General features: G+C 44.6%; 1 protein-coding gene and 1 non-coding gene across 2 annotated transcripts; both read left to right on the forward strand.

Moving 5' to 3' along the window:
* The first annotated feature begins 10,360 nt into the window (after positions 1-10,360).
* On the forward strand, positions 10,361-27,435 carry LOC141194425 (uncharacterized). Its single transcript, XM_073662339.1, has 11 exons — positions 10,361-11,039; positions 11,123-11,246; positions 11,330-11,427; positions 11,625-11,715; positions 14,766-14,923; positions 17,454-17,603; positions 17,733-17,909; positions 17,991-18,114; positions 18,198-18,295; positions 18,492-18,582; positions 22,060-27,435. The coding sequence occupies exons 1-11, from the start codon at positions 10,788-10,790 to the stop codon at positions 23,331-23,333; spliced, it is 2,637 nt and encodes an 878-aa protein (XP_073518440.1). The 5' UTR covers positions 10,361-10,787; the 3' UTR covers positions 23,334-27,435.
* LOC141194470 (U5 spliceosomal RNA) lies at positions 19,549-19,666 on the forward strand. The gene has a single exon (XR_012267102.1). It is a non-coding gene; the product is annotated as a U5 spliceosomal RNA (small nuclear RNA).
* Positions 27,436-27,736: the final 301 nt, after the last annotated feature.

Here is a 27,736-nt window from a genome sequence, read left to right on the forward strand (position 1 = left end):
CTACCATAAACTATTAAAGTGGCATAGCCACCACCGCATCCTACTTAAAAAAAAAAAAACAATATCCAAGGGCCAATGTTTACAGTTGAGAAGAAACTGCTCTGTCACAGATCTTAATATACAGGCAATAGACATAAACACCAGATTCAGGGAAAAAGGTACCCACAGTACATTTTGGATTCCGCATGATTGTTTGCAGAAAAACAGGAGAGACAGACACTCCTCCATACCTAACCAAGACACCAAGAAAAATATGGGATAACACAAGTAATAGGAATTTGTGACAATCAGAGTGACCATATCTTTAATATCCTCAGAAAACACTAGGATGTACTTGTGGCCGACCTGGACCTGAGGGTTCTGTGTGATCTACTCCCACAATAACTTTCAGAAAGGGTTGGTCAATTAGGGACCGTTTAGCGCATAGTTTCTGAAAAAACTGCACCCAAGGGGACATGGCTAGATAGATGAATCTGTGGTTTCTTTAGATGTGTAGAAAGTTGTACATGTAATTGGATGAGACCATGTAAATCTTTCTTGAGTTCCTCTACAGGTGAAACCTTTTTCCAGAGGGATTATTCCAACTGTAAAACCTCAGGACTTGTATATGTGGCCACATGCACCTGCCCCCTAGATTATGTATGCACGACCAAGAGGCCGTCTTAGAGGAGTGTGGAGGGGGCATTTGGGCAAAATACGCCATGGTTGGGTGCCACGGGTGTGTCAGAGGTGACAGTTGCCCTGCAGGGGTTTGCAGGAGATCTCCACGTTTGGCAATGCAGGCAGCTGCCTAGATGGGAGGCTGTGTTTAGGACCCAGATTCTACCTCCATTTAGTCTGGGTGTATATATACCTGGTGTGTCTATGTTGACGTCGCCGGGTATACTCATTTCTACTTGGAACTTGGCTGAAGCAGCATCACGTTCTCTTTGGAGTCTTTAGGCCGTGTGCCCTGTTGGAGTTTCTTCTAAAGCGAAGTTGTAATTCCCCTGTGTTGTCTTCCCCTTTTGTCTTTAGAGTGCTAGCGGAGGTTGACTAGCGCTCATCTCCTTCCACCCCCAGCTATAACCTTATGCCAGGGATAGTTGGGCGAGGCATGTGATGGGCAACAGCTGCGGAGGCTGTATAGGGACGTTAGGGGGAGACTGGATGATGCTAGTCCAGATTAGGAGGTCACCTCTTCCCCCTTTTCCCTAGTGTCTGGGCTCCCTTTCCCTTTCTCCTCTGTGTTGCACTTACACCTGGCGTGACTCTGTGTTGCACTCACACCTGGCGTGACATCGGGACACCCCATTAGTGAGACATATGAACAGTGCACATTGAGGTGAAACAAGAGACTTCTCCTTTTGTATCATTGAGGTGGTTAAACCCAATGTGAGAGGTGGTGATCTCAATAGATGTATCCTCAAAAAGGAAAGTGAGTGGATTTCCAGACTGGATTCACAAGGCCCTAAGTAACTGAGCAAATTTCCTATGCCTGTTTTGTATGAATACAGACCCATTCCGGATTACATTTTAGGATTTTATACTCTACTCATTGCTACTCAGTTCCCTGTGAACGAGGTTCACATATTGTTTTACTTCATCAAGAGATCTGAGCTTCTATATCAGAATTATTTCTTATCAGTTATATCCCACTTATACTATTAAGTAACTAACAAGTGTGGTGATCCTTGTGTATCTCTAATTATGCAATAGGGGTCAAATATGACCATTTAGGAGTATACTGTGGGCCACCATCCCATATATTTTGTAGTGATAAAGTAGATCCACATGCCGATTGCATGATGGGGGGATGTGCAATACTTATTTTTAGTCTCCCATGATATTGATCTCAGAGAGGATTTTTCTGTTGGTGGAATGCAATGCAATACCATATGCTCTCCAGAGACATGTGGGCATGCGCATTTGTGGACAATGATCCTAGATGGAATGATAACTACGGGCATGCGCAGTCACAAACTGATTGCCGCCGCGCAACTCGTACCTATCTGGTGTTTCAGCATAAAGAACGTCACTTCCGGACATGCACACTAGGTGATGGACATTATCGAACCTCTAGCTCATGAGAAGTAGCGTAGGCGCAGTATATTATTGTAGACAGACTCTATTCTGTATATCCTGTGACAATTCACCTCTAGGAATGGGAATGGGTCTCCTAGTCTGGGAGGGGTTTTCGATGAAGTGGGATATTTAAACATGGACACCTGGCTATTAGGCACACTATGCTGAACATCATGAATTATCATCCCTCTATCAAGCCTCCTAATGAACCTGTTGGGAAAATGCGTTGAGGCGGATTATTGAAACATTCTCTGAGTACCATACCCTTTCCTTTATACATATTGTAGGGGTTTTACTCACTAGGGCACAATGGGAGGAAACCAGGAGGCATGTTCCTTTAAAAGTTCATGTGCGTTTATTACTTCATAAACCCAGAAGCCAAACAGAAAAGCAAATCGCCTTTAGATCAGGCAAACAAAGTAAATGTCCTTAGCAGGTCTCTGCTCAGCCAGGCCTGTGTGGCACACAAGCTGGGGTAGCGTCCAGTGTCCTGGCTTGGTCTGAAGACAAACATACACAGTAGGCCTTCTACCTCCAAACACACAGACCATGTGCCAAACAACTGACTTCATTTTATAGGCTGTTAACCACACCCAGAGGTGAGGTATGTGGGTAGCTGGACCCGCCCATTCTCTCCTAGCTACCTGTAACCCGGCTCCCAGGTGCACCAAACGATCCTCTTAGTGCTTATCTGTCCTAGAGAAACACTCCGGGTTACATCACAGAGACCAGCCATCTCTGTGACACATACCTCCCATTTACTATGCGACCATTAGCCACCTTACATACCCCCCCCCCTCTGCCTAAAGCCGTGGGCTTGACACCTTTTATTACCAGACAGGGGATTCCCGAGAGAGCATCGGCATTACTATGTAGCTTCCCTGCTCTATGTTCTACAGGGAAGTAGGAGTCCTGTAGGGCTAAAAACCCGAGGGTGACTCTGGCATTTTTTCTCTTTTTTCCCTCATCCATCTGAGTGGAGCATAGTCGGATAATAATCTAAATTTTCGACCTAACAGATAGTACGATAAGGTGTCCACCGCACACTTTATAGCCAAGCATTCCTTCTCTATGACCGAATAATTTTTCTTGCAGGAGGACAGCTTTCTACTCAGGTAGAGGACAGGGTGCTCCTCCCCGTGTATCTCCTGGGAAAGGACTGCTGCTAACCCGACATCTGAGGCATCTGTCTGTAGTATAAACTCTTTCTTGAAGTCCGGGGCAACCAGGACCGGTTGCCTACACAGAGCCAGTTTCATCTTTTGAAAGGATGTCTCCGCCTCTGCAGTCCACTTGGCCTTGGCTGATTTTGTCCCTTTAAGGAGGTCAGTCAGGGGTGCGGCCATCATGGCGAAGTTTGGGATGAATTTCCTGTAGTATCCCACGATTCCCAGGATGGCTCTGACTTGCTTTATCGACCCTGGTCTCAGCCAATTTTGGATTGCTTCTACTTTAGTATTTTGGGGGTTTAGCTCGACTCTACCCACTACATATCCGAATTACTTGGCTTCTTATTTCCCCATGCCACATTTCTTCGAGTTTATTGAAAACCCCACCTTCCTCAGAGCATCAAACACAGCCTGAATCTTTTCCAGATGACTCTCCCAGTCTGGACTGAGGATAGTATTGTCCAGGTATGTTGTGGCATATTTCTTATGGGATGCAAGGATGCAATCCATAGCTCTCTGGAATTTTGCAGGGGCCCCCTGCAGTCCAAACGGCATCCAGGCATACGTAGAAAACGCAGTCTTCTCTTTGGCTATCTGTGCCATGGGTATCTGCCAATATCCCTTCGTCAGATCCAAGGTGGTTATGTGCCTTGCTGGCCGAAGCCTCTTGATCAGCTCGACGACGCGTGGCATTGGATATGCATCAAATTTGGAAACCTCATTCAACTTCAGATAGTCGTTGCAGAATCTCCACTCACCATTGGGATTTGGGACCTAGACGATCAGGCTCGACCAACTGCTCTTGGATTCTTCAATGACACTGAGCTTCAGCATACAAGCTACCGCTTTGCATATCAACTCTCGTCGGGCCTCAGGTATCAGATAGGGCTTCAAGTTCACCCGCACATGTGGCTCCGTCAGAACCTTGTGTTCTATGACCCTTGTGCAGCCCGACAATTCCGAGAACAGATCCCTGTTCTTCTGCATCAACTCCCGACACTGCTGTTTCTTGGCCTTCATTAGCGTTTCCGCTATTGCGACTCCTCCAACGTCACCTTCTAGCTTGCCCAGCAAGCATGGAGCTTCCACAGCCTCTTTGTCTTGCCACGGCTTGATGAGGTTGATGTGGTATATCTGGTACGGCTTACGTCGTCCCGGTTGATGACCTTGTAGTTCACATCACCCACTTTTACCACCATCTTATACGGCCCTTGCCACTTGGCCAAGAACTTACTTTCCACCATAGGAATTAGCATGAGGACTCCGGTCTCCCGGATTGAATTGCCTCACTCTGGCTGACCGGTTGTAGACTTTAGCATAACCTTCTTGTGCCTGGAGGAGATGTTCTTTTACGATGGGCATCACCTTCACAATCCTCTCCTGCATCAGAGCAGCGTGCTCGATGACAATCCTGTGGGGAGTGAATTCGGCTTCCCAGATTTCCTTTGTGACATCCAGAAGACCCCGCAAATGTCGGCCATACAGAAGTTCGAATGGCGAGAACCCTGTAGAGGCCTGTGAAACCTTTCGGTTGGAGAACAACAGATACGGTAGGAGACAGTCCCAGTCTCTACTGTCCCTTTCTATGTCCTTCCTCAGTATACTCTTCAGAGTCTTGTTAAACTTTTCGACTAAGCTATCTGTCTGAGGATGGTATACTGAAGTCCTCAGTTGGGAGATTTGGAGGGCTTTGCATAACTCCCTCATCACCTTACTCATAGTCACCGACCAGGAAATTCCCTCTATGTCCCTTTGGTAAGCCTGTTGGGGAAAAAACGTGGACCAACTCACGGGATATATTCTTTGCGGAGGAGTTTCTCAGTGGAATCACTTCTGGATAGCATGTGGCATAGTGCAGGATAACCAATATAAATTGATGCCCACGAGCAGATTCAACCAGGGGACTGACCAAGTCCATAGCAATTCTCTCGAACGGCACTTCAATAATGGGCAATGGCACGAGGGGACTTCAAAAGTGAGAGGTGGGGGCAGTTAACTGGCACATAGTGCAAGACCTGCAATACTTAAATATTTCCCGGTGACATCCGGGCCAATAGAACCTTTGTAAAAGATAATGCCTTATCAACACCAGATACAGCAAGCCTCCATGATAAAGGCAAGGCCAGCACATGTGAAAAATACTGATGCAGACAGCCACTCACTAACCTACCAATTCATGGAGGGGGTGGCTGTGTAGTATTATACATGCACACCGATGGAGTCTGCATAGGCCGCCAGTCACACAGATATGTGCGATGCCCAGTTTCTGGCTTGCAGCTTGTTGATGACTCCCATACTATTAGATCAGACGGGCTGCCCCGCACTATATACGTGCACCCCCACAAGACAGACGCCCCAATTCACCCAGCCAACACTCAGGAGGCCTGGCCGCATCCTGCAGCAAAAAAATGTGCAAAAAGATGAAAAATAGTGTAGAAGATAAATACACCACATGAGCTATTGCTCGATATTTTGGCCAAAATACACAAGCTCGCAACCCAAACGTCAAGGGTCCTCATACTTGTCAGTCCTAACACTAAACATTAAAAATGGTGAACATAAAACATCACAGTAAGGCTGTATGCCCACTATCCGTTTTTTAAGCGTTTCCGCCACGGCAATTCCGCTGCAGAAATGCTTAAAAAACGCTTGGTAGAAGGTCTGCCATGTTCTCCAATGATAATCCCATGTGCTGTGCACATGCTGCGGAAATTTCCGCTGCGGATTATCATTGCGGAAAAATCCGCAGCACTACCAATTATTTTGCGTTAGCGCGGTGTTTTCGCCGCCATTGACTTGCATTGGAACTCATGGAATCCGCATCACTGCATCTGTACATGCAGAATCCATGCGTTTCAATGTGCGGATGGTACCCGGGTTTGGAGAAGAGGAGACTCTCCTCCGGACCCAGGTACAATAGAACCTGTAAAAAAAAAAAATGAATAAAATAAAAAATATACATTATACTTGCCTTCTGATGGCCCCCGGTGTCCTTAGCGATGCGTCTCAGCTTGCCGTCAGCTCGCGATGGTCTGAAAAGGACCTGCCATGACGTCAATTAGTCATGTGACGGGTCACGCGACCGCTAACGTCGGCAGGTCGTTTAGTCTACTGCGAGCTGCCGGCAAACCAGGACGCATCGGATAAAGACACCGGGGGCCATCAGAAGGTAAGTATATATTTATTTTTTACCATTCTTTCAGTCACCCTATATAAATCCATGCCGGTTGCATGGATTTATATAGTGTGACCAAGTTGTCAAGCACTTTCCAAGTGATGCTAAAATCGCTTGGAAAGCGCTTGACAACCCGCATGCGGAAATGCATGTGAAGAACGCTTACAATCCGCATGCTTTTTTTCTGCCAGGGAGATGCAGAAACGCTCAGGAAAAACTCCGGAGTATTTCTGCATCGTGGGCACATAGCCTAAAAGATAATGCCTTACCAACACCAGGTCAGATTACCAATGCACTGCAGGATGCAGCAAGCCTCAATGATAAAGGCGGGGCCAGCACATGTGCAAAATACTGATGCAGACAGTCACTCACTAAACTACCATTTCATGGAGGGAGTGGCTGTGTAGTATTATACATGCACACCGATGGAGTCTGCATAGGGCGCCAGTCACACAGATATGTGTGATGCACATTGTCTGGCTTGCAGCCTATTGATGACACCCATACTATTAGATCAGACGGGCTGCCAAGCACTATATACATGCAAGCCCACAAGACATATGCCCCAATTCACCCAGCCAACACTAAAGAGGCCTGGTGGGGTATTTATCATGTGGTGTATTTATCTTATACACTATTTTTCATCTTTTTTGCACATTTTTTTGCACTGTGCTTCACACATATCTGTGTGACTGGCGTCCGCCCTATGCAGACTATCGGTGTGCATGTATAATACTACACAGCCACCCCCTCTATGAATTTGGTAGGTTAGTGAGTGGCTGTCTGCATCAGTATTTTGCACATGTGCTGGCCCTGCCTTTATCATGCAGGCTTGCTGCATCCTGCAGTGCATTGGCAATCTGACCTGGTGTTGGTAAGGTATTATCTTTTACTGTGATGTTTTTTTAAATTATGTTCAATGTTCACCAATAGAACCTATGCACGATCCGTTCCTGCGTTTTTTCCACTCCCAGATGTCCCCCCAAGACATGTGAATGGGCCATGTCCAACACCTTCCGTCTAAAGGGGCCCGGCTGTATTAACTGCTCCACACTCTCCTCCCTCACTTTCTTGACCTGGTACAACAACTCCTTACTCATCATAAAATGGGGAAACCTTGTGTCAGCCCCCGACTCCTGTGCAACTCCATTTATAATAGTGACATTATTAAAGGCTTCCTTCAGAGTTAGGTCCCTATGTTGGGCAAACGCAAAATTCTCGCTGGTCACCCCTAACTCTGGAATGGCAGACTCAGGGGGCACTACCTCCTCATCCCCCACAAGTACACAAAAAGGAAACCTGTCTGACTCTGGGTGTGGTGATACTTCATTAGGGTTAATTTTTTTCTTATCTGAGCCAGCGAACCCAGAACCCTTCCCCCACAGATCCCAAAGCAAGCAAAAGTCCCAGCCTATAATTATAGGGTGCAACAAGTCCTGAACAACGCCGACCTCGTTGGACTCTGTACCGTGGGCCATTTCAATGTCCACTCTGGCCCTTATGGTAGTCTTTAGCATCACCATGAATGCACTGAACGCCGACTTTTTTCCCCGGGATAATTTGGAGAGGAAGGGTGGCCCTCATAAGGATCACCAGGCTCCCGGAGTCTAGCAGTGCCGTTACCTCCCATCGTTCACCTTCACGTGACATGCTTGTGGCCCCTCGCTGGGTGGACAGTTCACAATGCAGGCCGGATAAGCATAATATGAACTACGTTGTCCTATGCTGCTGTCCATCGGCTCAAGGGTCAGGGGACAACGAGCGGCTATATGGCCTGGGCCGTGGCATCTCCAGCAAACAACATCACCTGTATGGACCTTGGGCACCACCTCCCTCGTCCATTTGGACCTTGGAAGTCCCACCACCTTTTGGGCCTCCACCCCCTGTTGGGAACTCCAGTATGTAGTGGGCTGCCTTCCCAAGGAACCTTCAAACCCCTGGTATCTCTCGATCAGTCCGACCAGTTCATCCGCATACCGGGGATCACCCTGGGCAACCCAAGGCTGTATGGGCCTCGGCAGGGAGTGCACAAACCGGTCCATCACCACCCACTCTACCATCTGCTCAGGCATTGAGGACTCTGGCTGCAGCCACTTCTGGACCAGGTGCCGCAGGTCAAACATTTGGGACAGAGGTGGTTTTGTTCTGGTGATACGAACCCGCTGTGCCCTGATAGTCATTGTCAACCCCAAGCTTGCGAGAATCTCACTTTTTAGCTTGTCATACTCTTTGGCATCCTGCAAAGCTAAATCATAGTACGCCTTTTGGGCGTCCTATGCAGAGCTAAATAGGGCGTACTATGCAAAGCTAAATAGGGTGCCCTGCAAAGATAAATCATAGTATGCCTACTGCGCGTACTTCTGGGGCTCTCCAAGTCAAGTATGGCGACAGTACCTCTGCTCTTGTGGAAATTTCTCCCTCTCGGTGACCCTTTGAAACACCATCAGGAAGGTCTCAACGTCATCCCCCCAGGGTCATTTTCTGCAAAGCCCGTCATGCCGCCTTCCGGACTTGGGAATCATCAGTCGGACCTGGGGTTGGAGCGCTCATCCTCTCCTGGATGGCGGTTGCCAGAAGCTGCATCTGCTGACGTTGTTTCTGCTAGTACTGCTGGATCTGCTGTAACTACAGCGTGTTGGTCTCCTGTTGATGCTGCTTGCTTCATAAACCCAGAAGCCAAACAGAAAAGCAAATCGCCTTTAGATCAGGCAAACAAAGTAAATGTCCTTAGCAGGTCTCTGCTCAGCCAGGCCTGTGTGGCACACAAGCTGGGGTAGCGTCCAGTGTCCTGGCTTGGTTTGAAGACAAACATACACAGGAGGCCTTCTCCCTCCAAACACACAGACCATGTGCCAAACAACAGCCTCCATTTTATAGGCTGTTAACCACACCCAGAGGTGAGGTATGTGGGTAGCTGGACCCGCTCATTCTCTCCTAGCTACCCGTAACCCGGCTCCCAGGTGCACCAAACTATCCTCTTAGTGCTTATGTGTCCTAGAGAAACACTCCGGGTTACATCACAGAGACCAGCCATCTCTGTGACACATGCCTCCCATTGACTACGCAACCATTAACCACCTTAGAATACCTTGATACATATCTGGTTTTATGATTACCCCACGACTGATGAAAGGGAATCTGTCACCCCCTGGGACTTATCTGACCTCTCATATTGGCATACAGGTGATAGAAATGTGAATCTATACATACCTGTATGCCTCATTTTAGAGGTCTGTTTGCTAAGAAATGGCTTTTTATTCAGTGAAGATTCTGATGCTTGCTGGCCGTGGGGTAGTCGGTGGAGTGGATTCCCTTTAATAAATACTCACTTAGCCCCATTCTTCGTGCAGATACTAATAAATCCAGGACCTATGAGATTTTTACCATATGATAGTTGGATAGTTAGGGGTGTATCATCCATAGCAGCAGCCCACAGGGCCACTATGGTGCCCATGAAAAAAACACAGAATTTGAGCTTGGTTTAAGTTGGTATCCATGCAGCACATAAATGCATGTTTACTATGGCCATAAATCAGAAAAAAACTATAAGAAAAAAATGATCATAAACCCTGCTGTAAATAAATAAAAACCAAACGTGCATTTAAATAAAATAGGGTTCTTAGTAACACTGTTTTTGATCAAAAATAGCATAAAAGCTATCCCACCATGGTAAAATGAACCCATTCGGGATAGTCCTACTCTTTAATATTAAAAACCTTACCATATATCAAAGCCTCAAACTTCTGTGTGTGAATCAGACATGAGAACTAACGTGATAGAAGATTACAGTCCAGGGAAGACGGGAAACATTCATATAGACGGCCGGTGGAGATGTAGTCAGTGAAGAACTCTGGCTAAATATGTTTGTAGAGCCGCAGTAAAAGAGGCAGATGCTGTCCTCCTCCTGAAGTAGTTATTTCTCATGTCACGTATAATGAATATCTCCTGCAGTATTGCTAATGCCGATTGCAGTGTCGGTAAATGAGACGAGAATTAGCGTTATGGAAGATGAGTCTATGAGAAACGTGTTCAGCTACAGACTCCGAGGAACAAACTGCTTGTTGTCTGTGGCCTAAAATATATAGGTTTTATTAGTAGATGTAAAGAAGAAATCTAAATACTGTAAAATAATAAATCTCCTCAAATGTTTCCCTTATTATCTCCAGTAATTGTATTATTACACAATATCAGATCCTCTCAGTGAAGATCTTCTATTTAAGAGAATTTTCCTTATGGACCCATCAAAGATGGATATGGACAGAGACAAGATGACAGAGAGGATATTAAACCTCACCCTAGAGATCCTCTTCCGTCTTTCTGGAGAGGTGAGAGATTCTGATGACGTCACATTACATCATTCTTATCTATGGAAATAACAGATGGACAGAACTGGAGAGGTGAGGACTCTGGAAATGTCTGGAGTGAGATTTATTTATATGTCTTTCCATAACCAGGATTACATATTAGTGAAGACCTCTAGTGAGCGCTGTCAGGTCCATGTGTCTGAGGGATGGGAAAGACCCCTGAGCCCAATCACAGGGCCTCCATCTCACCCCTTCATACATGAGGACATCAATGACCAGAAGATCCTAGATCTCACCTACAAGATGATTGAGCTGCTGACTGGAGAGGTGACACTGCTGGGAATGCTGGGACATTATACAGTAATGCTATGAAAGGATTGGGGGGATGACTGTATCATTGTATGTGTCAGGTTCCTGTAAGATGTCAGGATGTCGCTGTCTATTTCTCCATGGAGGAGTGGGAGTATTTAGAAGGACACAAAGATTTGTACAAAGACGTCATGATGGAGGTTCTCCAGCCCCTCACATCACCAGGTAATACACAGGACTAAATACACACGGCCTATAATTATCTGTATGTAAAGAATGAATTCAGTCCCTGTATGTGCTTCCTCCAGATCTATCCAGTAAGAGGACAACACCAGAGAGATGTCCCCGTCCTCTTCTTCCACTGGACTGTAAAGAAGAAGATCCCAATGTTCCTCAGGATCATCAGGTAGATGGAGAGAAGGTGTCATGAGATCTCCCCTATGATGTGTAGACAGCTGTGAAGATCTTGTGCTCAGTCTTGTTTTATCCACCAGTATTATATGTTTTATACTTGTGTAATGAGAACGGTGGAGATAACAGGATTAGAGCTGATCATAGATGTGACTTCTCATCTGTTTGTGACTTTTACAATATTTGTTTCAGGGTGAAGATCTGACCCATATTAATACTACAGAGACATATGTAAGGGGTGATGAGCGGTGTAAAGAGGAGATTCCTACATATGACTACCCAGGTGAGTAGTAACCACTAAATGCAGAGAAGTTACAGATTCTTCTCAGTCACCGGCTGTGGCTGCTTTATCGGTGGTGTAGTCCAGCTGTATCACAATCGTGTCATCACCATTTTGCCTCTAGACCACAACATTCTCTTCCACCCAAAACTGTTCAAATGATTTTGGGCATTGAAACCCTTTTCCATAGAACTTACAACCTGGAGGATCCACCTACTCCCTGTGATTAGGAGACGTTACCTGCCCAGATCTGTAAATCACAAAGTCAGAAATTCACTTAAAAAAATATAATGATGGGACTGTAAGAGAAAGCGGAGGGTAATGATGGTGTTGGCTTCCTAGAACCCTGATATCTTATTGGATGAATCTACCTTCTCTCCCTTCTGTGCTGCTGAATGTGCTCATATGGTCCCTACAAGACCAGGTCCAGTCTTTCTGGCCAAACTTCACTTTTATGATCTACAACATTAAATGTGCAGTGAGGCCAAGTGTGAATTTCTGTACAATAACAGCAGAGTTTCCCTTTATCTTGACTTTTCAATTTCGTTTAAAACCGACTAACTTCAAACCAGATTGTGATAAACTAAACAATAAAAACATTACACCTGTGACATGATATATCTCTAAGCTAAACTTAAGACACCTCATCTCTGCACTATTATAAAAAGTTCTCTTTGAACGTCTAATATTTCTTCCTGAAACTCATCTGACAGAAAATATTGTCCCTTACGATAGTTTAGATTGCCAAGATCCACCGAGCCCCATACTCCAATTACCCCAGAGAGGTTTCACCACTAGTTACTCACTACTTACTGATGGAGACTGTTGAGTTTGATCATTTCAGTAGATGTGTTATTGTCTATACTCACAGTTTTGACTATAGTAGTTAGTGCCCAAAATACTCTGATTTAACCCCTTCCTGCAGCCAGTTTTGTGTTCCTATCTGGGCCCATTTTTCAAATCTTATCTGTGTCACTTTATATGGTGATAACTTTGGAATTCTTCACAAAGGATAATAGGAAACAAATGAACCTTACAGATTATTTTCTAACTTCTCTTGAATCTGACAATACCCTATATACAGCTGTACACTACTGTCTGGCACATGGCAGGTTAAGAAGGGAAGGAGCGACATTTAGCTATTTGAATGCAGATGTTGCTGGGATAGTGTGCAGACACAATGTATTGGGGACACTGTTTGTTGTCACCTGGCAGCTCAAAAGATGGCTACCACAAACAGGCTATGCGTCATCTACTCCATTTTCCAGATCCCAGGGTTTGCCTTGCTCATCACCCTTTAACCCCTCTATATGGATCTGGACTTAGACAGAGACCCCCAGGCTTGGGCCACAGTGTTACCTAATGTTCTGTGGTGTGAGATGGCAAGAAGAATAGTCAGATAGCCGGGTCAGAACCAGGGGGTCAGAGAAAATACAAAATCACACAAAAGTAGTCAGTAAATGGGCCGGGGTCACAACAGGAAACAAATACAGAAGCCGGGAGCTGAGCACAGAGGACTGAACCAGAGGAGAACAAGGCTGTATCTGGCTGCTTCCAGCAATATGCTTCCAGCTTTAGTAGGGTGCGGTGCTTTCCAAATGGCTGAAGCAAGGAGCAGATTACTCCAGCTGGACAGCACACACACTCATACTGCCAGACTGGATGGTACTACAGGTCCCAGCAACCCTAATCTTACTGGCTGGACAGAGCCTGCGCCGCCCAGAGCTTCTGGTTCTGACGTCTCCTCCATCACCAGCGCCGCCTGCAGGATGAATAAGGCGGCTCCTGGTGAGAGAAGCAGACGTTGCAGGAGCAGATCCCAGAGGAGATGGGACCCACCATTTGCAGAAGCCCTAATGTGACCAAATTGCAGAAAGCCAGAGCAGTAGAAATCCTCATAAAGTGACTCCATTTTGGAAATTATAACCCTCAGTGAAATAATCTATAGGAGTAGTGACTATTTTGACTCCACAGGCACTTTCTGGAAATTAGCACGCTGTGGATGTTGGAGAGTGAAAATTACAAATATACCATTTTATTACCCAACACATAGTGCCCAGATTGTGCTCCAGGAAACACACACCATAAATTAAGTGGGTTCTTCTCACTATAGTAATGTCATATACATGGAGGCTAAATGTGGTTTAGGCGCACTGCAAGGCTCAGAAGCGAGGGGGAGATCTGACTTTGGGAGAGTGGATATTGCTGGATTGGTTTATGGAAGCCATGTAACCTTTCAAGAGCCTTTGAGCCACTAATAATGTGGAAACCTCTGGTTTTCCATTGACAGATGATGGACCTGAGTGGGGACTTGTTTTTTGTGAGAGGAGTAGAAGTTTTTATTGGTATTATTTTCGCCTACATAACATTGTTTGGTGGCTTTTTATTCCATATTAGGGAGGCAGAATTAACAAACAGTTGGACACCACGCTCCACTGGTTCATCCTATGAGGTTTTCTATTAGACTGTGAACTGTTATTGTCTTGGTGAATAATGACGGCTAACATAGGGCAAAATAAAAAAAAACACAGAAAAAGATACAGCCTTACCAACACCAAATCATATAACAAATGCACTAGCAGGATGCCGCAGACCCCCATGATAAAGGTGGGGGCAGCGCAGGTGCAAAATACTGATGGAGCAACCACTCACAATCATACCAATTCATGGAGGGGGTGGTTGCCTAGTATTAAAGATGCACACAGATGAAGCTTGCATAGGACGCCAGTCACACAGGTAGGTGTGATGCACAGTGTCTGACTTAGAATAGTGATGATGCCCATACTATTACATCAGGAAGGCTGCCCAGCACTATATAAGTGCACCCCACATGGACAGACACCCCAGTACACCCAACCAACACTAAAATGCTAATGCATTTGTTATCTGATTTGGTGTTGGTAAGGCTGATTTTTTTCTGTGATGTTTTCTTGGTAAATAATGATACTTTTACATAAAGTAAATTTTTACGGAGAGTTTAAGTAAAAATATTCAACAATATAAATTTTAAGGATATGTTATTCATAAATAATAATTGGTTTTATTCTTGGCAGATGACTGTACCGGGAGATCAGAGAGACAGCTGACATCTTCAATTTTTAAATCAGATGATCTTGAGATCCCACAGGATACAATTGAAGTGAATGCCATTACTCCAGATATCCCATCATCCCTTCACAGCAAAGACCTGTCATCTGATCCTATGAAACAGGTCCTGTCTTCTGATTCGTTACCGACTACTAAGGAAAATCAAGGTCACAAAATAAGCATTAAAAAACAAACTGCTCCTAAAGCAAAGAAGCCATTTTCACATTCTGAATATGGAAATAGTTTTTCCCTCGAAAACTTTTTTCTTAAATATCAAAGCATTCACACAGCGAAGAATAGATTTTTTTTTTGTTTCAAGTGTGGGAAATTTTTTAACCAGAAATCAAATCTTGTTAATCACCAGAGAAGTCACACAGAGGAGAAGCCATTTTCTTGTTCAGAATGTGGAAAATGTTTTACAGAGAAATCAAGTTTAATCAAATATCAGAGAACTCACACAGGGGAGAAGCCTTATTCCTGTTCAGAATGTGGGAAATGTTTTAGCCGGAAAACAGATTTGGTTGAGCACAAGAGAACTCACACAGGATAGAGGGCTTTTTTTCTGTTAAGACATGAGATCTAACTTGATAGAAGATTACAGTCCGGGGAAGACTGGAAACAGTCATATAGACGGGTGGTGATGGACTCTGGCCAAATATGTTTCAAGAGCCGCAGTAGAAGATTAAGGAGTCGTCGTCCTCCTCATGAAGTACAGTACAGACCAAAAGTTTGGACACACCTCATTTAAAAATTTTTCTGTATTTTCATGGCTATGAAAATTGTACATTCACACTGAAGGCATCAAAACTATGAATTAACACATGTGGAATTATATCCTTAACAAAAAAGTGTGAAACAACTGAAAATATGTCTTATATTCTAGGTTCTTCAAAGTAGCCACCTTTTGCTTTGATGACTGCTTTGCACACTCTTGGCATTCTCTTGATGAGCTTCAAGAGGTAGTCACCGGAAATGGTCTTCCAACAATCTTGAAGGAGTTCCCAGAGATGCTTAGCACTTGTTGGCCCTTTTGCCTTCACTCTGCGGTCCAGCTCACCCCAAGCCATCTCGATTGGGTTCAGGTCTGGTGACTGTGGAGGCCAGGTCATCTGGCGTAGCACCCAATCACTCTCCTTATTGGTCAAATAGCCCTTACACAGCCTGGAGGTGTGTTTGGGGTCATTGTCCTGTTGAAAAATAAATGATGGTCCAACTAAACGCAAACCGCATGGAATAGCATGCCGCTGCAAGATGCTGCGGTAGCCATGCTGGTTCAGTATGCCTTCAATTTTGAATAAATCCCCAACAGTGTCACCAGCAAAGCACCCCCACACCATCACACCTCCTCCTCCATGCTTCACGGTGGGAACCAAGCATGTAGAGTCCATCCGTTCACCTTTTCTGCGTCGCACAAAGACACGGTGGTTGGAACCAAAGATCTCAAATTTGGACTCATCAGACCAAAGCACAGATTTCCACTGGTCTAATGTCCATTCCTTGTGTTCTTTAGCCCAAACAAGTCTCTTCTGCTTGTTGCCTGTCCTTAGCAATGTTTTCCTAGCAGCTATTTTACCATGAAGGCCTTCTGCACAAAGTCTCCTCTTAACAGTTGTTGTAGAGATGTGTCTGCTGCTAGAGCTGTGTGTGGCATTGACCTGGTCTCTAATCTGAGCTGCTGTTAACCTGCGATTTCTGAGGCTGGTGACTCGGATAAACTTATCCTCAGAAGCAGAGGTGACTCTTGGTCTTCCTTTCCTGGGGCGGTCCTCATGTGAGCCAGTTTCTTTGTAGCGCTTGATGGTTTTTGCAACTGCACTTGGGGACACTTTCAAAGTTTTCCCAATTTTTCGCACTGACTGACCTTCATTTCTTAAAGTAATGATGGCCACTCGTTTTTCTTTACTTAGCTGCTTTTTTCTTGCCATAATACAAATTCTAACAGTCTATTCAGTAGGACTATCAGCTGTGTTTCCACCAGACTTCTGCACAACACAACTGATGGTCCGAACCCCATTTATAAGGCAAGAAATCCCACTTATTAAACCTGACAGGGCACACCTGTGAAGTGAAAACCATTTCCGGTGACTACCTCTTGAAGCTCATCAAGAGAATGCCAAGAGTGTGCAAAGCAGTCATCAAAGCAAAAGGTGGCTACTTTGAAGAACCTAGAATATAAGACATATTTTCAGTTGTTTCACACTTTTTTGTTAAGTATATAATTCCACATGTGTTAATTCATAGTTTTGATGCCTTCAGTATGAATGTACAATTTTCATAGTCATGAAAATACAGAAAAATCCTTAAATGAGAAGGTGTGTCCAAACTTTTGGTCTGTACTGTAGTTATTTCTCATGTCACTTGTAATGAATATCTCCTGCAGTATTGCTAATGCCTATTGCAGTGTCGGTAAATGAGACGAGAATTAACTTTATGGAAGATGAGTCTTTGAGAAACGTGTTCAGCTACAGACTCCAAGGAAGAAACTGCTTGTTGTCTGTGGCCTAAAATATATAGGTTTTATTAGTAGATGTAAAGAAGAAAACTAAATACTGTAAAATAATATATGTCCTCATAGGTTTCCCCTTATCTCCAGTAATTGTATTATTACACAGGATTTTTATGTTGTTACATCGGCTCATCATCTTCTCATTCAGGTCTCTACAATATCGGATCCTCTCAGTGAAGATCTTCTATTTAAGAGACTTTTCCTTATGGACCCATCAAAAATGGATATGGACAGAGACAAAATGGTGGAGAGGATATTACACCTCACCCTAGAGATCCTCTTCCGGCTTACTGGAGAGGTGAGAGATTCTGATGACGTCACATTACATCATTCTTATCTATGGGAATAACAGATGGACAGAACTGGAGAGGTGAGGACTCTGGAAATGTCTGGAGTGAGATTTATTTATATGTCTTTCCATAACCAGGATTACATATTAGTGAAGACCTCTAGTGAGCGCTGTCAGGTCCATGTGTCTGAGGGATGGGAAAGACCCCTGAGCCCAATCACAGGGCCTCCACCTCACCCCCTGATACATGAGGACATCAATGACCAGAAGATCCTAGAACTCAACTACAAGATGATTGAGCTGCTGACTGGAGAGGTGACACTGCTGGGGATGCTGGGACATTATACAGTAACACTATGAAAGGATCGGGGGGATGACTGTCCTTGTATGTGTCAGGTTCCTATAAGATGTCAGGATGTCACTGTCTATTTTTCCATGGAGGAGTGGGAGTATTTAGAAGGACACAAAGATTTGTATAAAGACGTCATGATTGAGGTTCCCCATCCCCTCACATCACCAGGTAATAGACAGGACTAAATACACACGGCCCATAATTATCTGTATGTAAAGAATGAATTCAGTCCCTGTATGTGTTTCTTCCAGATCTATCCAGTAAGAGGACAACACCAGAGAGATGTCCCCGTCCTCTTCCTCCACAGGACTGCAAACAAGAAGATCCCAATGTTCCTCAGAATCATCAGGTAGATGGAGAGAAGGTGTCATGAGATCTCCCCTATGATGTGTAGACGGCTGTGAAGGTCTTGTGTTCAGTCTTGTTTTATCCACCAGTATTATATGTTTTATATTTGTGTAATGAGAACGGTGGAGATAGCAGGATTAGAGTTGATCATAGAGGTGACTTCTCCATCTGTCTGTGACTTACAATATTTGTTTCAGGGTGAAGATCTGACCCATATTAATACTACAGAGACATATGTGAGGGGTGATGAGCGGTGTAAAGAGGAGAATTCTACATATGACTACCCAGGTGAGTAGTAACCACTAAATGCACAGAAGTTACAGATTCTTCTCAGTCATCGGCTGTGGCTGCTTTATCGGTTGTGTAGTCCGGCCGTATCACAATCGTGTGATCACCATTTTGCCTCTAGAACACAATATTCTCTTCCACCTAAAACTGTTCAAATGATTTTGGGCATTGAAACCCTTTTCCATAGAACTTACAACCTGGAGGATCCACCTACTCCCTGTGATTAGGAGACGTTACCTGCCCAGATCTGTAAATCACAAAGCCAGAAAATCACATGAAGAATAATATTCTGATGGGCCTGTAAGAGAAAGCGGAGGGTAATGATGGTGTTGGCTTCCTAGAACCCTGATATCTTATTGGATGAATCTACCTTCTCTCCCTTCTGTGCTGCTGAATGTGCTCATATGGTCCCTACAAGACCAGGTCCAGTCTTTCTGGCCAAACTTCACATTTATGATCTACAACATTAAATGTGCAGTAAGGCCAAGTGTGAATTTCTGTACAATAACAAGAGTTTCCCTTTTATCCTGACTTTTCAGTTTCTTTTAAAACCGACTAACTTCAAACAGGATTGTGATAAACTAAACAAAAGCAAACATTTCACCTGTGACATGATATCTCTCTAAGATAAATTTAAGACACCTCATCTCTGCACTATTATAAAAAATTCTCTTTGAATGTCTAATATTTCTTGAAACTCATCTGACAGAAAATATTGTCCCTTATGATAGTTTAGATTGCCAAGAGCCACCGAGCCCCATACTCTAATTACCCTAGAGAGGTTTCACCACTAGTTACTCACTACTTACTGATGAAGACTGTTGAGATTGGTCATTTCAGTAGATGTTATTGTCTATACTCACAGTTTTGACTATAGTACTTAGTGCCCAAAATACTCTGATTTAACCCCTTCCTGCAGCCAGTTTTGTGTTCCTATCTGGGCCCATTTTTCAAATCTATAGAAAAATACTCTGGTTTCTCTTCAGAACGTAAAAATCTTTCGCCTTTTACTAAAGATTTCCGTGGAGAGAAGCAAAACTGAGTTTTGTGAAGATATTTTTTCTATTTTTTTTTTTAAACACAAATTGAGAGATTGCGGGAAATTTTACTTTGATTTTACAGAATGTCTGCAAAACTGCTGAATGGTTTGTGGTATCGGGGTATTTATTTTCTGGGCGTTGACTGGATGCTTTTGGTTTTTTTTTTTTACCCTTAACTGAAGGATGCTCCAAAAATGGAAAGAAAAAAACAACCACAAAGAGCTGAAAAATGGAGAGCTTCATCTGCTCCCCCAAACCCGCTATGTTATTAAACCACTAAACCCGTTAAAGAGGTTATGTACGGTTGTCCTGAGGAAGGAGTCGGTGGTCTCTGAAAAGCGTAGCCAATAAACCTACATTTTTATCCATACTAATGGTTTGTCATGACTCCAGAGAACGCAGAAACAACTTCCTTTCCCAGCACCTATCTCTGACATTTTTCAAATCTGACGTGTGTCACTTTATGTGGTGATAAGTGTTGGAATTCTTCACAAAGGATAATAGGAAACAAATGGACCTTACAAATAATATTCCATCTTCTCTTGAATCCGACAATACCCTGTATGCAATTGTACACTGCTGTCTGGGCACATGGCAGGTTAAGAAGGGAAGGAGCGCCATTTAGCTATTTGAATGCAGATTTTGCTGGGATGGTGTGCAGACACAATGCATTGGGGACACTGTTCATGGTCACCTGGCAGCTCAAAAGATGGTCACCACAAACAGGATTAGCGCTTTCTGCTGCATTTTCCAGATCCCAGGGTTTGCCTTGCTCATCATCCTTTAACCCCTCTACATGGATTTGGACTTAGACAGAGACCCCCCTAAGCTTGGGCCACAGTGTTACCTAATGTTCTGTGGTGTGAGATGGGAAGAACAATAGTCAGATAGCCGGGTCAGAACCAGGAGGTCAGAGAAAATACAAAATCACACAAAAGTAGTCAGTAAACGGGCCGAGGTCACAACAGGAATCAAATACACAAGCCGGGAGCGGAGCACAGAGGACTGATCCAGAGGAGAACAAGGCTGTATCTGGCAGCTTCCGGCAATATGCTTCCAGCTTTAGTAGGGTGCGGTGCTTTCCAAATGGCTGAAGCAGGGAGCAGATTACTCCAGCTGGACAACACACACACCCATACTGCCAGACTGGATGGTACTACAGGTCCCAGCAACCCTAATCTTAGTGGCTGGACAGAGCCTGGGCCGCCCAGAGCTTCTGGTTCTATCGTCTCCTCCATCACCAGCGTCGCCTGCAGGATGAATAAGATGGTGAGGGAAGCAGACGTCACAGGAGCAGATCCCAGAGGAGATGGGACCCACCATTTACAGAAGCCCTAATGTGACCAAAATGCCGAAAACCAGAGCAGTAGAAATCCCCATAAAGTGACTCCATTTTGGAAATTATAACCCTCGGTGAAATAATCTATAGGTGTAGTGACTATTTTGACTCCACAGGCACTTTCCGGAAATTAGCACGCAGGATGATGGAGAGTGAAAATTACAAATATATAATTTCATTACCCAACACATAGTGCCCAGATTGTGCTCCAGGAGACACACACCGTAAATTAAGTGGGTTCTTCTCACTATAGTAATGTCAAATACATGGATGCACAATGTGCTTTGGGCGCACTGCAAGGCTCAGAAGCGAGGGGGAGATCTGACTTTGGGAGAGTGGATATTGCTGGATTGGTTTATGGAAGCCATGTTGCTTTTCAAAAGCCTTTGAGAATCTAATAATGTGGAAACCTCTGGTTTTCCATTGACAGATGATGAACCTGAGTGGGGACTTGTTTTTTGTGGGATGAGTAGAAGTTTTTATTGATATTATTTTCGCCTACATAACATTGTTTGATGGCTTTTTATTCTATATTTGGGAGGCAGAATTAACAAACAGTTGGACACCACGCTCCACTGGTTCATCCTATGAGGTTTTCTATTAGACTGTGAACTGTTATTGTCTTGGTGAATAATGACGGCTAACATAGGGCAAAATTAAAAAAAATCACAGAAAAAGATACAGCCTTACCAACACCAATAATCGTACCAATTCATGGAGGGGGTGGTTGCCTAGTATTAAAGATGAACACAGATGAAGCTTGCATAGGACGCCAGTCACACAGGTAGGTGTGATGCAGTGTCTGGCTTAGAATAGTGATGATGCCCATACTATTAGATCAGGAAGGCTGCCCAGCACTATATAAGTGCACCCCACATGGACAGACACCCCAGTACACCCAACCAACACTAAAATGCTAATGCATTTGCTATCTGATTTGGTGTTGGTAAGGCTGATTTTTTCTGTGATGTTTTCTTGGTAAATAATGATACTTTTACATAAAGTGCATTTTTACGTAGAGTTTAAGTAGAAATATTCAACAATATAAATTTTAAGGATATGTTATTCATAAATAATAATTTGTTTTATTCTTGGCAGATGACTGTACCAGGAGATCAGAGAGACAGCTGACATCTTCAATTTTTAAATCAGATGATCTTGAGATCAAACAAGATACAACTGAAGTGAATGCCATTACTCCAGATATACCATCATCCCTTCACAGCAAAGATCTGTCATCTGATCCTATGAAACAGGTCCTGTCTTCTGATTCATTACCGACTACTAAGGAAAATCAAAGTCACAAAATAAGCATTAAAAAACAAACTGCTCCTAAAGCAAAGAAGCCATTTTCACATTCTGAATATGGAATTAGTTTTTCCCTTGAAAAGTCTTTTCTTAAACATCAAAGCATTCACACAGCAGAGAATAGATTTTTTTGTTTCAAATGTGGGAAATTGTTTAACCAGAAATCAGATCTTGTTAATCACCAGAGAAGTCACACAGAGGAGAAGCCATTTTCATGTTCAGAATGTGAAAAATGTTTTAGCTTGAAATCAGATTTGGTTGAGCATCAGAGAATTCACACAGGGAAGAAGCCTTTTTCCTGTTCAGAATGTGGAAAATGTTTTAACTGGAAATCACATTTGGTTGAGCACAAGAGAACTCACACAGGGGAGAAGCCTTTTTCCTGTTCAGAATGTGGAAAATGTTTTAGCTGGAAATCAGATTTGGTTAAGCACCAGAGAATTCACACAGGGGAGAAGCCTTTTTCCTGTTCAGAATGTGGAAAATGTTTTAACTGGAAATCCGATTTGGTTAAGCACCAGAGAATTCACACAGGAGAGAAGCATTTTTCCTGTTCAGAATGTGGGAAATGTTTTAGCTGGAAATCAGATTTGGTTATACACCAGAGAACTCACACAGGGGAGAAGCCTTTTTCCTGTTCAGAATGTGGAAAATGTTTTAGCCGGAAATCAGGTTTGGTTAAGCACAAGAGAACTCATACAGGGGAGAAGCCTTTTTGCTGTTCAGAATGTGGGAAATGTTTTAGCTGGAAATCAGGTTTTGTTACGCACAAGAGAATTCACACAGGGGAGAAGCCTTTTTCCTGTTCAGAATGTGGGAAATGTTTCATCCAGAAATCATATTTTGTTAGGCACCAGAGAATTCACACAGTGGAGAAGCCTTTTTCCTGTTCAGAATGTGGGAAATGTTTTAAAGATAAATCAGATTTGGTTAACCACCAGAGAACTCACACAGGGGAGAAATCTTTTTCCTGTTCAGAATGTGGGAAATGTTTTGTGAAGAAATCATCACTTCTTAGTCACCAGAGAACTCACACAGACGAGAAGCCATTTTCATGTTCTTAATGTGGGAAATGTTTTACACGGAAATCAACTCTTAACAAACTTCATAGAAGTCACACAGGGGAGAAGCCTTTTACATTTTTAACCGAAAATTGTATCTTCGTAAAGGGGTTGTCCACTACTAGGACAACTCCTTCTCATTCCTCATGTTTGGCCTTGTTAAAATAAAAACACTCATACGCACTTACTGTTCTGGCGCCGTTCCATTGGTGTCACAACTTGCGTTTCCGTAAGGCTGTTACATCACACAAGATTGTTACATCACACAATCCTGCTGCCAATCAACGCCGCCTTCAGACGTATTGTACATCAACAGGAAGGACATGGCCTGGACATAGCACCAAGAGAATGCACACAGACATAGCACCAAGAGAATGCACACATTGAAAGCACTCTCTTCAGACCGTGTTCTTGGGGGAATTATAAGCAATTTACAGCCTCAAACATGACTTTCGATATGGGAAAGAAAGATCAGAGGTTAATCTGAAGTCCTCCACCTCTGTCAGCATGTCTGGTATGCAGCGTTTCTTATGGAAGGTCTCATCATCCTTCTCTGGAGCTATTACTGCCTCACCTCAGCATGGAAAAAGAAGCAGTCTTAACCCTCATGATGTCAGACAGCTCCAGCCTGTAAGTCCTGCACCAACTTCTCTCTTAATGTAGGCCTCACAAGAAAACACCACCAATCTTCCTGTACTCTCACCAAAGCCCACATACTAAGCAGTGCTTGCTTCACAGGGACATTTACCCCCTATCCACAGGTTATTCTGATATGGGGAACAACATAACTTATTTGTATATCATATTGTGTCTATGACTCGCCCCCAGGGTCGTGGGGTACTCGGCAGCCGGGTCTTGTGGCTGCTTTTGAGGGATATCACGGTGGCTGGCCCGTTCCGTGACCCAGGGCGGTCAGTAAAAAGGGGAATAAAGTTTATGGGATAGTTTGTAAAGCCACCTGTGGTGTCTGGTGAGATTCACCAGCGCTGCTGCAGGCCGCTGAGGCCGGTGGTAAGGCAGCTCGGGTGGTATAGCTCCCCACAGGCGGAGCTAGGCCTCAGGGCAGCGGGGATGCAAGGATGCAGGACAAACGGGACCCGCCGGGTCAGAGCAAGAACAGGGACAGACACGATTGTCACTTCAGTACCTTTTCCTGGTGGAATTCAGGCACATCCCGGAGCACTGTAGGGTGAAGGGTGCACTAACGGATTCTCCCCAGTGAGCTGGTGTAGGGCCTCCTGTTTCTTGCCTTTGCATTGTAAGTTTCTGACCTGCCTGGAGCTAGGCCTAACTTTGTCTCTGTTCTGCACCTGCCGACATTGTGGTAGGGCCTTCTGTTGGAGATCACTCTCCCTATTCTTTGGGGTCTCCGTGATTCCTGACCCTGGTACGTATCAGCTTTTGGTGATCCTGGGACAAGTAGTTCGCCAGGGGTTAAAGTCGTTTTCTACTGGTCATGAAGATCCACGTAGACTCGGACCCGGTGTCCGGTATATACTTCGGGGTGAGCTGGTTAAGCTCCTCTGCCCCCTATGTTACTCAATTTCCACTCGCCTTCGGCCCCGCTCGGGCCCTCACTAGGCTACACACACACTGCAGCCGGGACGCTGCTCTTCTTCGCCGCACACTCCTAGCTCTCTGTAGCATTGGCGTCTCTGCCCCCTGCCAGACAGAGACGCCGTCCCTTTCACCTCCTCGCTCCCCGCGCGGCGTCCTCCAGCGCTCCTCTCCCTGCTACTGCCGGCGCGCGCTCCTTCCTAGGCACTGTGCTTAGGGCGCGCGCGCGCTCCCTCTCTCTTAAAGGGGCCGCGCGCGCCGTCCTAAGGAGTCCCCGGCCAATAGCCGGAGGACCTCCCATATATAAGGCACCTCCTCCAAAATGGAGGTGCCCGAGCAATAGTTGTTGCACAGTGTACTTACTTCTGCTTCAGCCCTCAGGTCCAGTTGCCAGCCTGACTACTGTTCCAGTCTGACTACTCTCCAGCCCGACAGTCTGTCTTCCGGTCATCCGCCAGTCTGTCTATGGGCAAGTCCACCTGCTTACCAGGAAGCACCAGCCAGTTACCTGCCTGCTACCTGCCGTGCCTGCTAGCCCGCTCACTTGGGAGCACTCGTCTGTTACCTGCCTGTTACCCGTTAGCCTACCTGGAGGCTTAGCCGTCACTTGCCATGACCACCTGATAGCCTACCTGGAGGCTCCCGCTGTCACTTGCCGTGACCACCTGTCTGCTAACCCAGAGACTTCTGCCTGCTTGCTGTGTCCATCCGCTATACCGGTCAGTCCCAGCCATCTGACCCGTGGGAGCCACCTGCTCTCTTACAAGGTCGTCCCCAGAGTAGCACCTGGTCCCTCTGCTCGGTCCCTCCCTGGTCACGGAGTCGTTAGCCGCCGTCTGACCAGGGTCGGTCTGAGTTGATACTTAGTTACGCTCCTCTGGGTCCCTCCTTGCACCGCGGCACAGAGGTTCCACCACCCGGACCCGTAACACTCTCTATCCTGAGCTCTGTGAGTTCTAGTCTGGACTCACTCTAGAGACTGTACTGAACTCTTTCTGCAGGAACTGCTAGGCTCTGGCTTGACTGCACTGACTCCTTCTGTGTCTGAGCAGGAACTGCTGAATCACTCACTGAGCTGCCTGGCTCCACCTTCCCTTTATATATCCCTAACAGGCTCCCTCTGGTGGTCTGAGGTGGAAGGTGGAGGTGTGTGAATGCTTATAAGGGCCTCTTGTGGAGAAATCCCCTAATGCACCCCTCTAGGATCTGTGGTACCAAGCGCAGCTGGGCGCCTCACCTATCCCTACTAAAGAAGATATGGAGTAATATATTCAGAGGCTGGAGACCACATACAATACTGAAATACGTCCCCTCACGTCTGTCCTGTCACAGCTTACTGACAAGGTACAGAGATTAGAGGATAATGTCATCCAAGTTGGAGGCCATCATAATGCTCAGAAACTAACACTGGATCGTCACAGCCAGTAAATAAACTATCTGTTTAATATGGTTGATGATCAAGAAAATCACAATAATATCTGGATAAGGGGTATACCTTAAAGCATCAATGCACAAGTGATTATGCCAACACTGCGATCATTATTCAATAATATTCTTGGTGATCCTATTGATAAGGAGGTGGAGATTTAAAAGGCGCACCGCACAATAGGCAATCATGGCCCAGATCTTGAGCATCCAAGGGACATTATCTGTCACATACATTTTTTCAATGTAAAAGAGGCCATTGTGAGGAAAGCCGAGGAGTTGGATCCTGGTGATTTAAATGGAAAACACATATAATTGCTCACATATCTATCCTGAATGACACTTGCTAAAAGAAGGGTATTGAAACCACTACTTGATGCCATCCGGGAAAATGGCCTGATGTACTCCTGGGGGTACCCATTCCAGCTGTATATTTTCAAAGATCCAAGCAACATGAGGCTTTTCTGTGATGCCCTGGACATTCCATATATCTGACTGGCCACCTGCTCCACCATTGCCACAGAGAGGTCCAGCACGTCACAGAAGACGTTCAATGGATCAGGAACTTGATGGTGATGCAGCCCGATGGGAAAGGAACCTGCCAATCATATGAGCTCCTGAAATGAATCTTGTCTTCCCTGAAGAGAGACAGTTTGCAGATACTTATTTCTTTCTGCATATAATTAGATATATCTAAAGAGAGTTTTAGGTGCCACTCTTCCACTATATAGAATGTCTCAGTTCATATGTTAGTACGGCATTTAAGTTGAGTTCACATTATATTTCTGTAATATCAGGCTGTATTACTTTACTCGCTATATATTCCATGGTTCCACCTAATAGGAACCCTAGGGCTGAAGGTTTCACTTACACCTGTAAAGACAACCCCCAGTTAGGGACTTGCATTGGGATCTGCTTGTTTCGCAATTTCCTACTGTTTTGATATATTCATAATCTATACTTCTTAGACACTGAGAGGTTGACGTTACTATCTACAGTCTATACTTCCTCTTTTAATCTTTCTCTCTTCCATTCCCCCTTTTTTTCATATAATATGGCACAACTCAAAACTTGTTCATTAAATGTCAGAGGACTTAATGTTCCAGAGAAAGGAGCTCAAGTGTTTTATCGTAGGCATAAACAGTACGTACATTTTCTATTTCTTCAGGAGTCACACTTTAGAGGTGATCATATACTGTACCTCAGATTACTAATAGATAGCATTTTTCTGGGATGCCAAGATTATTAATGTTTTGAAGTCTTGCTCCTGTATATTGTAATCTGACTATGCCGCACTCCACCAAGGCTTCACATGTTGGAACCTAAATGATAATCTGCTGAAAGATTCACTCTGTGCTCAGACCTTCTTGAGACTATAGACTGCTTCACATATATGAGCATGATGAAACTGCCTTACCATTTAA

Source organism: Phyllobates terribilis, unplaced genomic scaffold (genome assembly GCF_046119375.1).
Source record: "Phyllobates terribilis strain yellow unplaced genomic scaffold, ASM4611937v1 Scaffold_71__1_contigs__length_7168151, whole genome shotgun sequence".
Taxonomy (NCBI): Eukaryota; Metazoa; Chordata; class Amphibia; order Anura; family Dendrobatidae; genus Phyllobates; species Phyllobates terribilis.

What these genes read in the sequence shown, in the direction of transcription:
- LOC141194425 (XM_073662339.1), top strand. Translation starts at nt 10,788, where the DNA reads ATGGACAGAACTGGAGAGGTGAGGACTCTGGAAATGTCTGGAGTGAGA. An exon ending in TCCTACATATGACTACCCAG is followed by an intron (nt 11,716 to 14,765) that starts GTGAGTAGTAAC and finishes TATTCTTGGCAG; the next exon opens with ATGACTGTACCGGGAGATCA. An exon ending in CATCTGATCCTATGAAACAG is followed by an intron (nt 14,924 to 17,453) that starts GTCCTGTCTTCT and finishes CTTCTCATTCAG; the next exon opens with GTCTCTACAATATCGGATCC.